The 12703-nt window shown below is 38.3% G+C and overlaps 1 protein-coding gene across 1 annotated transcript; it reads right to left on the minus strand.

The window, feature by feature from the left end:
* LOC137731848 (methyl-CpG-binding domain-containing protein 2-like) lies at nucleotides 1-2613 on the minus strand. Its single transcript, XM_068471091.1, has 5 exons — nucleotides 2402-2613; nucleotides 1647-2333; nucleotides 1502-1555; nucleotides 1230-1414; nucleotides 1-535 (listed from the first exon to the last, which is right to left on the minus strand). The coding sequence occupies exons 2-5, from the start codon at nucleotides 2300-2302 to the stop codon at nucleotides 324-326; spliced, it is 1107 nt and encodes a 368-aa protein (XP_068327192.1). The 5' UTR covers nucleotides 2303-2333; nucleotides 2402-2613; the 3' UTR covers nucleotides 1-323.
* Between the last annotated feature and the right edge of the window lie 10090 nt (nucleotides 2614-12703).

Consider the following 12703-nt stretch of genomic DNA (forward strand, 5'->3'; position numbering starts at 1 on the left):
TGCATCAATAAATACTGCCATATCCATATACATGTAAAATTGTTCTTTGGATCTGACATGGCTTAATACAAAGTGGATTTCCTTTCTATGATGTCCTTTTTTTTTTTACATATCAAAGGAAATCAACCCTACAAAACTCCTACACACCAAAATGTTCTCATTCCTTTTTCTTCCTCATACGAGTTCAAAACCTTCCCTTTTCTTCTCCGGATATACTGTATACAACTGTGTACTAACAGGCGTACCAGGGCCGAAAACACAAAATGAACATTCATTCACCAAATAATGACGATTTGGTCACAGCTCTGTAGATGAGTACTGTTTCAAGATTGATCAGGTCTTTCTGGACTTGACTCCATGCTAATGTTCGGATCTGCCTTGTAAGTCTTTGATGATGGAGTTCTTGTTGCTCGCTTCTTTGTCGGTCGAACAGAGGGATCAAACAGAGGTTCCCTTGCTTCTGGAGGAGGGAGTGCTAGCCGACGAGGTTGCAATTCTGGACTGTCAGCTGGACCAACCCATGCTACTGGATTTACTGCAGTAGAGAGACAAAACTATTACTTTTGTTTTATTAATTCTTTTTCTGCAAGCAATGAAAGATACCATCCCTGAAGAAATAGGACGTCTAAAATCGAAAGGTCTCTATGTCAACGTCTTCATTGCCTCCCTGAATTTCATATATTACCTTATACTAATTGTCATTATATCGTTCACGTCCAAGAAGCAAGAAAGTTCTGTTAAACCAAATAGACGTGAAGGAACAGGATGAACAGTAATGGAAATGGCATCACACTTTGCGGCATTACTATCGAGTGTAAATTTCCAAACGCATAAACTGACCAACCTTTCTATCGAGGTGCCTTAGAGACCATAGCTATTAAGTAAAATACCAGAAAGCAAAACCCAAATATTTTACAAAGTACACAGGGCATTCCAACAAACACTTCCCCTAATTTTCTTGACAGATACTTTAGACTTCAGCAAGCAGGAATCAGTGAAAGCGTTTTCACTCATTAGAACAATAATTTGGTTTTAGACATCAGGAATGAATGCCATTATATATAGAATCATCGGGATAGAATGCCATTATATACAGACTCATCAGGAAAGAATACCATTCTATATCTACTCAGGGGAAAAATATCTGAGGGAAAACAAAAGCCACAACTTAGAAAAAAGCATTTAAAAGCACAGAAGTACACATTGCATAAGAAATCATAAGGTCATACTTTCTTCACCAGGTGCAAGAAGTCTAGGTGTATCAGCAGAGTCTGTCAAATGAGCAGTATGCTTCTTCGAGTAATTGTCAGAACGCTTTCTCACATAATTTTCCTGCAAAGGCTTCGGAGTTACAAATGAGAACTGTGACATGTTCACTCCTGCATCCATATACTCGGGATGTTGAAGCAAATACCTGAAAATTCAAAACCAGCATAATTAACTATCAACCAAATGAGTGAAGAAATTCAAGCTGAACTAAACAAGAATCACAGAAACACACTTCTGGATCTCCACCGACGAACGAAGCTTCTTGCCTGTCGGCGATTCATAGTACCTGAACACACAAAATAGTGAAATGCGAGTGTCACAAAACTAAGTTGCATGTTGGCAATGTTGATGATAATGTTGCACGACAGATTACATACACGTCTGCGAATCGGGTGCCTCCTTCACCTCTGATTCTGAGCAATCGCTGCCATCCACGCGGGGGCTGAGCAATGTTGGGCTTATCAATGGCCCAGAGCCTGCTCCCATCCTGAGTAATGTCTTCCGGGTCATCACAAGACACCAAATCCCGCCATTCGCGTGCAGTTTCGCAGTAAAAGGGCTCTTCCAGAATATGCTCACGAATTTCCTCATACTTCTCCTTCGACGGAATGAGCCTCCATTTGAAGCAATTGGCACACTGCACAGTGAAAGCCCCAACCGACGGCAAAACCCTAGGTGGGTGATTAAACGGATATGTCCATGGAAACGACATTGGGTTGTTCGGGTGATCAAACGGAGACGAAATGAGGGTTTTGGCATTGTCATGCACTGTGTCTGCGGCATTGGCATTGGCATTGGCTGCTGCAGTTGCAGGGTCATACAGCACCAGCTCGTTCGATTGCAGATGGGTTCGAAGGGTTTCATCGTCCGAACCCGAATCCGAATCCGACGAAGTGGAAGAAGAAGATGGAGGGACGTCGATGGCGTCTTGGGGAGGCGTATTTTGTTCTTCTTCCCTCCTGAGCTTCTTGAACGTTATCTTACAGGGATTTCGAGAATCCATGGAAACAGCACAGAAATTTCTTGAATCCATGGATAACGAAACAGCAGATCTCAAACACCTCCTGCAAACAAAATACCCATGAGAAAAAATGGAAGATTTCGAAAGACCCAGATCTAGTTTAACGCTTACAAGGATGATGAGAGATCTGCGAGGATGATGATGAAGGTGGAGGGGTAGAATCGATCAGGAACGTTGGTTACAAGGAAATGCGCAGATCAGAAGTGAGAGTAGGTACTCTGCATCATCATCCAGTGACTGGAGCCTGGAGGTTCAACCCTGTTCCTGGGTGGTGAGATGATGGAATAATGAAGAGGAAGTCCAGAAGGAAGGAGATTATGGCTGGTGGGTGGATCATTTGTCACAAATATGATTTGTGCACAATTTTCTACTTTCCTTTTTTTTTCGTTTGTTTTTTTTTTTTTTTTTTTTTATTGGTTTTGGGTTACTTTAATTACTGCAGTTTTTAGTTTATTAAACTTTGTTTCATTCATGGTAATTTGGACTTATTTGGAAGGTGAATTTTTATGGAGAAACACCTTTATGTGCTTCTATATAAAGTCTTAAAGTGATTTTATCGAGCCATTTAGTGTTACAGTTTAGTGGTATTTCTCTTCACTTGTAAATGAAATGTTCGATTCTCGCCAAAGACAAATTTGAACCACATCATAGCTAGCCCATTATGAGACTTAACCCACTCTTACGTCCCTTTAATGTCAATAATGTCATTTGTTAAAGAAATGATTTTATGAAAACATCATGCCCTTCTTTTCATAATCTAAACTCAAATAATATTTGAATTGAAAATGAGTCCAAATTTCTCTAATGCATGGGAAAAATAAAACTCATACTTAAGCCTTAGGTCTAAGTGCATTCAAATTATGAGATTTGAGTTCTAGATGATGCTCAAGTTAGCAAAGAAATTCAAGCAACAAAAATAAGATTTGCATTTTGACTCGTATCGTCTTCAATGCATATATACCTGAATTGTCAAAACTCAAAATTCAATGTTTTTTTTCCTCCAATGCAAAGATTCAAATTATTAAAAATTTAAAAAAATAATAATAAAAAATAATAATAAAAAAAAAAAACCTCAAACTCATCACCTTTTTGTGACGAATACGGGTCCTCTCAAAATCACTTCCAAATAATGGGGATCATAAATTTTTTTTGAAGTGGCGAAGATTAATAGCTAAGAACTAATTCACCATCCAAAACCTTAAAAACTAATAAGTAATATCAAAATGAAAACATTCAGATTAAACAAGTTATAAAAAATAGAATTTTTCTATCGAAACTTTGATATTTGGGATTTAGGTTAAATGGTTCATACTTAGTGTGGTGTTCTTGACTAAGTTACTTTGTTGGTGGTAAAGGGCCTTAGCGATGGTTGCACCAGAAAGATTGAGAACAAAAGTTGGCTTTGAGAAATTTGAGTCTAATGAGCGAATATGGATAAAATAACTTTGAGGTGTAGGAAAGAAGCCAAAAATTGTTATCGCTTTTAGGGGAAAAAGGAGATGTGCAATCCCAAAAAAGGTTTAATGTAAACATATCAAGTTTAATGGAGAGTGCGCTACTACAAAAAAAATAAATAGACGAGGGTGAAAAACCATCATGGGATTGTTCAAAAACGTTGTGTTTAAGCATGTAGTCTTTTAAAGCTAGTCACGATGGTTTTCAACCATCGTATGATCTACTATGTTCTAATTAGCGATGCAGTGACCAATTTGAACTCTTCCAATTGATTAATAGCTTAAGAAAAAGTCTTGATCTCCCTATATGTGAGAATTGATTATCAACTTGAACTCTTTCACAAATCCTGAGTGACTTCAGTTAGAATTACAATGCAATAAGATCACATCAGTTTAGGCTATTTTATGTCAAGCTCTTAAGTGATCTAATAATTCAAGTCGCTAAGCTTGGAACTTCTTTCTCAAATCATGAAGCTTTGCCCGAAGACTTTTGAATCATGTTGAGGAGCAATCTTGGGATCCCTAAGTTTGAGCGATTAGTTTCATTAATGTTGGATTTTGAGAATGTAATTGAATTAGTTGGTTAAATTCTTTGATTTTGAGAAAGAGTGAAGTTAGGTGTATTTTGGTCATTTTAAATTTAGTTCAACCTTTATTGTCGTCCCTTATGGCGATTGGATACACCTAGATCTAGCGAGCACGTAGGCACAAATTGCGCTCAATTTCGACTTATAAGGAAGAAGTTAGGAGTGCTAGGGTGCGTTTATTGCACCAGACTATCTCGAACTGGACTAGCTTCAGGGATTAAGCTGGACAAACTTAAAATAGACTAAGCTGGACTAATTTAGTGAAGTGTTTGGTGCAGTGTCGAACTAAGAAGCGGGACTACAATATTATATTATTTTATATTAATCTAATATATATCAATCTTTCCTTCTTTTTTTTTCTTCTAGAATCATCCTCTTCTAACTTCTCCAATCTCTGTTACTTTCATTTTTTTACTCCGCCACTCCATCCCCATCTCCCTTTTTCCTCATTTTTGTCCCTCTGCCTGTCCCTCCTATTTCCCTTGTCTCCCCATTTTTGCCCGACCTTTTTTTTTGTACCAATGTCTCCCTCCCCTCCCTTTTTTTCTCTCGTTTCACCTCTGCATACTGTCCCCTTTCCCATCGCTCTCTTTGTATTTATTTTTTTTCTTTTTTCTTCAGATTTGGTACCTGTATTTTCTGGGAAAATCACAGTTGATCAACAAAAATCACTCAAAGTCACTACACCCATGCTAAAGTTTTCAATCTTGTTGTTAGTAGAAGAATTTAGGTCACCATGAGACCCGTTTTTGCCGTCATTCAGGTCGACCCAGATGCCAAAAGGGCACTTGGTTTACGGGACGATGGAGATCGGCAACAACCGTTTTTGGTTTGGTCATTGGAGAAGGGAGGGCTGATGCTACTCATGCGGGTTCACGCGACGCAACTTGCAGAAAAGGGAGATGGGACTAGCAATCCCATAGTTTTTGGGGGGCCTCACTAAGACCTCTTAGGCCATCTCCAACCGAAGGGTCCAGAGGGTTAGAGGATTGAAAATAGCTCGAAAACCGTCTCCAACCGAGGGTTAAGTTAGAGGGCTAGTGGGCCACATGGAATCTAAAAGGGCCAAAGGGCTTGCCCATTCCAGCCAGCCCTGGGTTGGCCAAAATTTTTGCTTAAAACTGTCAGATATAACCGACAGGAATAAGAGCAATAGTGTCGGTTATAACCGACACGAATAGTTGGGAAAATTTTGAATACAACGGCTAGCTGACTGTAGCTAGCCGTTGTATTCAATTTTTTTTTTAAATGAATTTAAACCTTTTTTTTTCCTATAAATACCTAAGCCATTCCTACACCATTTCTCACATAATTTTCACCATTCCATACTATTTTACAAAATTTGTTTCATATATTTTTTAAAATTCCATTTTTTTTCCTACAACTTCTATTTTACAAAATTTGTTTCATATTTTTTTTAAATTCCATTTTTTTTCCTATAACTTCTATTTTACAAAATTTGTTTCATATATTTTTTTTAAATTCTATTTTTTCCCTATAACTTCCTAAGCCATTACACAATATTAAATTAAATTAAGTAACATGAAACAACATTAAACAATATGAAACAACATTAAATAACATTAACTTACATAAAAATAATACAACATAAAAAAAACATTTAACAACATGAAACTTCAACAACATTTTTAAAAACATTTAACAACATAAAACTTAAACGCCTACTCCATGCTTCTTTTGGCCCAAAGATATGCAACAAGATCATGTTGTAGGTACTTGTTTGTGGCATAGGAACGTATCATTCTATAGCATCACATGTACTCATTTATAGAGATACTACCAGTTCTTGGATTGAAAGCCAAATTGGGCCCATCATATATTTTTGCACGAGCCCTTCTTGACCTATTTGGATCTTCTTGGTTGTCATTAGACTCTCCATCAATATACCCATCGCGCTCATCCTCCACTATCATATTGTGTAATATGATGCAAGACATCATGATGGAGTCCAAATTTTCTTGACTCCACCTTTTTGCCGGTTCATTGATGATCTTCCACTGTGCTTTTAGAACATCGAAAACTCTCTCGACATCTTTCCGGTATGCCTCTTAGTGTAAGGTAAACAACTTTTCCACGTCATTCCTAGGGTTTGGAATTGCTTAGACAAGTGTCGCCCACTTTGGGTAAATGCCATCTGCCAAGTAATACCCTACATTGTATTGACGGCCGTTGATGTAGTACTCAAGTTGAGGTGATTTACCTTCCGTCAGGCAATTGAAGAGGGGTGAACGCCCAAGAACTGTAATGTCATTTTGGGATCCAAAGACTCCAAAAAAAAGCATGCCAGATCCATGTGTCATATGAGACAACCGCCTCTAACACAACAATTGGCTTTCTCGACCTTCCGCTAAAGCCTCCTTGCCATCCGGTGGGACAGTTCTTCCAATCCCAATGCATGCAGTCTAATGACTCTATCATGCCCAGAAACCCACAGTCTTTAGCTTTGCGAAGAAGCCGATTCAGATCTTCTTGATTTGGCTCGCGAAGTTACTCGTCTTTGTAAACCTGAACAATTGTGTCACAAAATTGTTCAAAAGTATCAAGGCATGTAGACTCAAACATACCATGGGTTTCATCCATCAAATCAGCTGGGGAGTCATAGGCCATCATTCGGAGTGCAACAGTAACCTTCTGATGAGGTAAGAAACCAGGGTGGCCTGCTCTGTCCCGCTTCTGTCAAAAGTATGAATTGACCTACTAGACATCACGAAATAAACGCTCAAAGACATAACGCCTCATCTGAAGGTGACGTCTAAAATCCTCTTCTATGTACACCGAGTTGGGGTTGAAGTAGTTGTTCATCAGATTGGCATGCGTCATTGCTTTATTTCGTGGTTTGTAAGAGTAACCAACAATAGAGCCACCCCATTGAGGTTGTTCCTCAGTTGGCTGACACACCATGGTCACAACCATGGCTGCTGCTCTGTTTTGATTGCTGCACCTTACTTGAACTTTTTCATCAGACTTCTCATCTTCTCGTCTCATTTGAGGCCATTTTTCTTCCAATTTGGAATTGGATGAGGACCCCCAGTTGGAATTCGAAAAGGATCCAAAGTTGGAGTTCGTTGCAAACTTGAATTGAAAGAGATTGAATCGAAATAGATTGAATTCAAAGTTGTGTGAATTATAGCCCAATATCCATCCTATTTATAGCAAAAAAGAAATTCAAATCCAACGGCTAGCTGATGTCACTTAGCCGTTGGATTTGAATTTAAGTTGTAGTTTTTAGATAATAAATTATGTTTGGCCCTATGGCCTTGTACTGTTCATTAAAATATTAATATCTTGGCATGCCAGAGGGCTAAAACGAGCCATTTGGCCAGCCCTGTTGGAGATGGCCTTAGTGAAGCCTTTAGTGTAGGCTAGTCCGAGCTAGTCTCATTAAGACTAGTCCCGCATGATAACAAACATTGGATTGGACTAATAGTTAGTCCAATCTAGTCGAGTGATAGTTAGTAAGGGCAAACAAACGCTCCCTTATGGTATTATGGCCATTGTCTAATGCCCACAAAATTGGAAGTCGCTCAACCTGTGACTTAGACTTTCGAACCGTCTCAGTATAGCGAACCGACCATCTGCGACGTCATTTTCTCTCGAGCGACACAATACAACCACCACTAGCTTGAAACCTACACCCCGCCACTGAAACCAATTCATGAATTCGACATCTGACCATCATCGCCGACGAATCGTGGCCTGAATGGTTCGACTTTTTTTTTTTTTTTTTTGCCATTTTCTGGCCACTTCCAGAGGTTAATCCAGTTATAAAGTTATCTTGGCATTTGATTCAACTCATGCAGTTAGAAATCGTTGTTTCCCTTCATCTTCCTCTTGGAAATCGAAGACAGAGAAGAACTCTTGGGTCTCACACACTGGGAATTAATTGACACCTCTAACGCCAACTCAAGAAAAACTACTAGCACCGCTCCGACTCCGAACAAAAGGATAAAGACAGGCCTCGCCAACCATCATCATCGGTGGTAGCAAGAGGAAGACTATGTGGAATGAGTTGGTTTGGAGAAGATCCTCACCCCAAATTAATGTTGAAAATTCCGCAATAATGATTGGAAAAATATGGAGAAAAACAAACTCTCCATTCCTCATGGGTTTTGTTTTCCATGTCCAAAAGATGAAGTGGTTTCCCATTTCGAACCCTCATTTTCAGCATAACAAACGTAGCCTAAAAGATCAAATCAAATTCCAACAAAGAAATCGTAAATTCTTCCAAATCCTTGGTTGTCTTGCCTTTCTCCAAATGTTCCGTTGCACTAGTATTTTAATTCTTCCAACCCTTTTTCTATCTACAATCCTATTAATCCGTGTAAACGACAAGCGTAAAAACAACAAAACTTCATGAAAAGTCAATCCTGGTACTATTCACTTTACACTTTATTTTGTCCTTATTATTAAAACTTAAAGTTTTCAAGTCATTTTCATTAGTTTTTCTTATAAACAAAGCACAACATTTAACCTTTACGATCGAATTCCATTTCATTTTCTACGTGGTCTGAAAACACAATAGACATAATTCTTCTCAGACAGCAACTAAAGAATGCATCCTAAGTATATGTCTAATGAGAGACTGAAAGTTAAAAACTCTTGGACTATAACTAGACTCTTCACAGGGAGATCAGTGAATCCTTGGTTTTACATTGTCATGGCACTCATACACAGAAATGCATAAACATATGTGCATGCATGTGGTGTGCTAATGTATGTGTATGTATAGACCATAACACTACAAGAATGAGGAACCTAAATACGGCAAGGTAATAAGTGTTAGAATCTAAAGACTATGATCTCTATTGTAAGGAACGAATCGAAAATGAAGAAGGTTTCTGGAGAAATCTCAGAGAGTTGCAAAGAGAATATTCACAGAATGATCATTTTCATTCATTCACACTCAGCACACAAGACATGTGCGAGAGTAATATCGTTGGGAAAAGAGAGGGATTCTTTCTCACAAAGTTCAATCTCCACCATTCATGTACAAGTGGCAATACACATTACTAACACTAAGATTAAATCTCAGCTGTCCAATTGGAATTTAATCCAATGGCTCACATTTAAACCTGAAATTCTAAGACTTAAACTAATATTTCTCTAGCACAAACACTTACATTCCAACACTCCCTTCTAAGTGTTATGCTGAGATTACTCCAAGCTTCTTTCTCAGGTATTCGAACCGATCTCTAGCCAATGCTTTGGTAAGAATGTCTGCAACTTGCTCATCAGTCTTACAGTACAATAGATCAATTTCCCCAACTTGTAATGCACTCGAATGAAATGAAATCGTCTATTTATATGCCTTGTCTTATGATGATGCACATGATTCTTGGTTATGGCTATAACAGATGTCTCATCACATAGAATTGTTGTAGGTTCAACCTATTCTTCACCAAAATCTGAGAGAACAAATCTCAACCAGATTGCTTGTGCAGTAGCTTATGCTGCACTGACACATTCAGCCTCTGCAATGGATAGTGCAACACTGCTTTACTTGATTGATGCCCATGAAAATACACCCGAACCAAGGTTAACTACATATCCAGATGTGCTTTTCATGTCATCCTCACTCCTTGACCAATCACTATCACAGTAGCCAATAAGCATTGCTTCCTTCCCTTTCTCATATGCTATACCATAATCAAGTGTGCCTTGAATGTATCTAAGTACTCTCTTGGTAGTTCCCATATGTTTTCTGGTAGGACCATGCATACATGTAGCTAACAGACTTGCTGCAAACATGATGTTTGGCCTTGTTGCAGTCAAATATAGCAAACTCCTAACTATCTATCTACATAGACTTTCATCAGCTTGTTCACTTCCATCTATCTTAGATAGTTTTTCATTCACTGCAATAAGGGTAGCAACTGATTTACAATGTTTGAAACCAAACTTATCCAGCAGTGTCTTTGCATACTTCTTCTAGTGCAAGAAGATGTAAGAATCAATTTGTATCACACCTAAGCCCAAGAAATGATGTAGCAACCCAAGATCAATCATTTCATAATGTCTCATCATCTCAGTTTTGAACTTCATCATCAATTCTTGTGAACTCCCAGTGTAGATGATATCATTCACATATAGAGAAACAATGAGTACTCCACTTTCAATAGTCTTCACATATAATGTTGCTTCACTTAGGCTTTTTTGAAAACCAGCCTTAGTGAAATAAGAGTTGATTTCCTCATACCAAGCTCTTGGAGCTTGCTTAAGACCATATAATGCCTTCTTGAGTCTGTAAACTCCATCTTCCTTGTTCTTAATCACAAATTTATGGGGTTGATCAACATATACCTCTTCATGAAACACTCCATTTAAAAATGCTGACTTCACATCTAATTCAATGTTCTAACTGTGTCAAGCCTAGCAACTGGTGCAAAGGTTTCATTAAAGTCTATCCCAGGCTTTTGAGAGTAACCCTTTGTAACCAGTCTTGCTTTGTTTTTCTGCACTGAGCCATCGAGATTCAACTTGGTTTTGTAAACCCATTTGACACCAATTACTAGCTTATCAGATGGTCTACTAACCAACTCCCAAGTATTGTTCTTCTCTATCATTGCAATTTCATTCTTTATTGCTTTCTGCCATGATTCATCCTTGGCAGCTTCTTAAAATGTTTCAGGCTCAATGATACACAGATTGCATCTTTCATACACTTTTGCAATGCTTTTATATTTGAGTGGAGTGTGATCGAAATCCTGTGGACCTGAACTTTCACTATGTCCTGCATCACCAATTCCATCATGTGCTTCTTCAATATTTTCTAGTGTCTCACTATCACCTTCTGTAATCTCAGCTTGAGTCAAACTTGATTGACTAGTCTCATTTTCTTTCTCAGTAAGTATATCAGTAAATGGAACTGAAACACTACATTCTTTTTGTGCACTCCAATCCCAACTTGCTTCCTCATTGAACACTACATCTCTAGAAATGACAACTTTTCCAGATTCAATGTTATACAAATTGTAGCCTTTCTCACAACTTCCATACCGCAAAAATACACGTCTTATGCTAGACAAATCAAGCTTCTGTCTCTGTTGTTCTGGAATATATGCATAGTACAGAGAACCAAACACTCTCAAATGCTTAATTCCTGGCTTTCTTCCATTATAGGCTTCAAATGGAGTTTTCTTGTCCAAGGCTTTAGTTGGACACCTGTTTAAGACATATACTGCAGTGTTCACTGCTTCAGCCCAAAACTCCAGTGGTATCTTCTTCTTAAACATCATACACTTAGCCATCTCCACAATGGTCCTGTTTTTCCTTTCAGCCACTTCATTCTGCTGTGGTGAGTATGCCACAGTAAGTTGTCCTTCCATTCCCATTTCTTCACAAAACTTGTTGAACTCCATGGATGTATACTCTCATCCTCTGTCACTTCTTAGTTTCTTCAACTTATACCCACTTTGCAATTCAACAGTAGCCTTAAACTTCTTAAAGACATTGAACACCTCAGATTTGTATCTTAGGAAGTAAACCCAACACATCCGAGTACAATCATCTATAAAGGTGAGGAAGTTCATACTTCCAGCCTTTGTAACAGTTTGCATTGGTCCACAAACATCAAGTGTGGACCAATTCCAGCAGAATAGTGGCCCTGCTTGTTGTTTCTCTTGGAAAAGAATCTTTGCAACGTTTCCCAAGAATGCACCCCTCACACACTTCATTGGTGTTCTTGATTTCTGGCAATCCAAGTACCATTTCTTTCTCCTGTAGTAACTTCAAACTATTGACATTTAGATATCCCATTCTCCTATGCCAGATCAAGGTTCACTTATTCACACTTGCCCTTAATGCAAAATGTAAATATGTTTGAAGTTTCAAAGGAAAACTTATGTTTCCTTTCTTTGGCACCTTAGCAATCAGATTAGAGAGAAAACAGTCATCATAAATTCAGCCTTATTATCTCCAAAAATCAGAAAGTATCCATGTTCCATCATCTACCCTACACTTAGTAGATTCTCCTTAAGACCAGAGACAAGCATTATTTCTTTGATATACCTCTTTCCCATCTTAGTGTCCACCACCAGACTTCATTTTCCAATAACAGCAACCAATTGCCCTGTCCTTATTTCTACTTTTGCAATTATGCTTCTGTCAATATCAACTAGTACATCTTCTCTACCAGTCATGTGGTTACTACAACCATTGTCCACATACCATACATCTTCAATAGACTTCTTGTCAATCGCATTATTGCATAGAACATGGTTGGGGTAGGAAGGACTTGAGTTGCAAAATTTAGCTGCTGAACATTTTTCTTGTTGTTGCAGTCCCTTACAATATGCCCTATTTTCCCACAATTGTGACACTTAGGTTTGCCTTTAAGAAAACATTCTCCATAA

The sequence above is a fragment of the Pyrus communis genome, chromosome 4 (assembly GCF_963583255.1).
Source record: "Pyrus communis chromosome 4, drPyrComm1.1, whole genome shotgun sequence".
Taxonomy (NCBI): Eukaryota; Viridiplantae; Streptophyta; class Magnoliopsida; order Rosales; family Rosaceae; genus Pyrus; species Pyrus communis.

What these genes read in the sequence shown, in the direction of transcription:
- LOC137731848 (XM_068471091.1), bottom strand. Translation starts at nt 2,302, where the DNA reads ATGGATTCAAGAAATTTCTGTGCTGTTTCCATGGATTCTCGAAATCCC. An exon ending in GGCACCCGATTCGCAGACGT is followed by an intron (nt 1,556 to 1,646) that starts GTATGTAATCTG and finishes TTGTGTGTTCAG; the next exon opens with GTACTATGAATCGCCGACAG. An exon ending in TCGTCGGTGGAGATCCAGAA is followed by an intron (nt 1,415 to 1,501) that starts GTGTGTTTCTGT and finishes TTGAATTTTCAG; the next exon opens with GTATTTGCTTCAACATCCCG.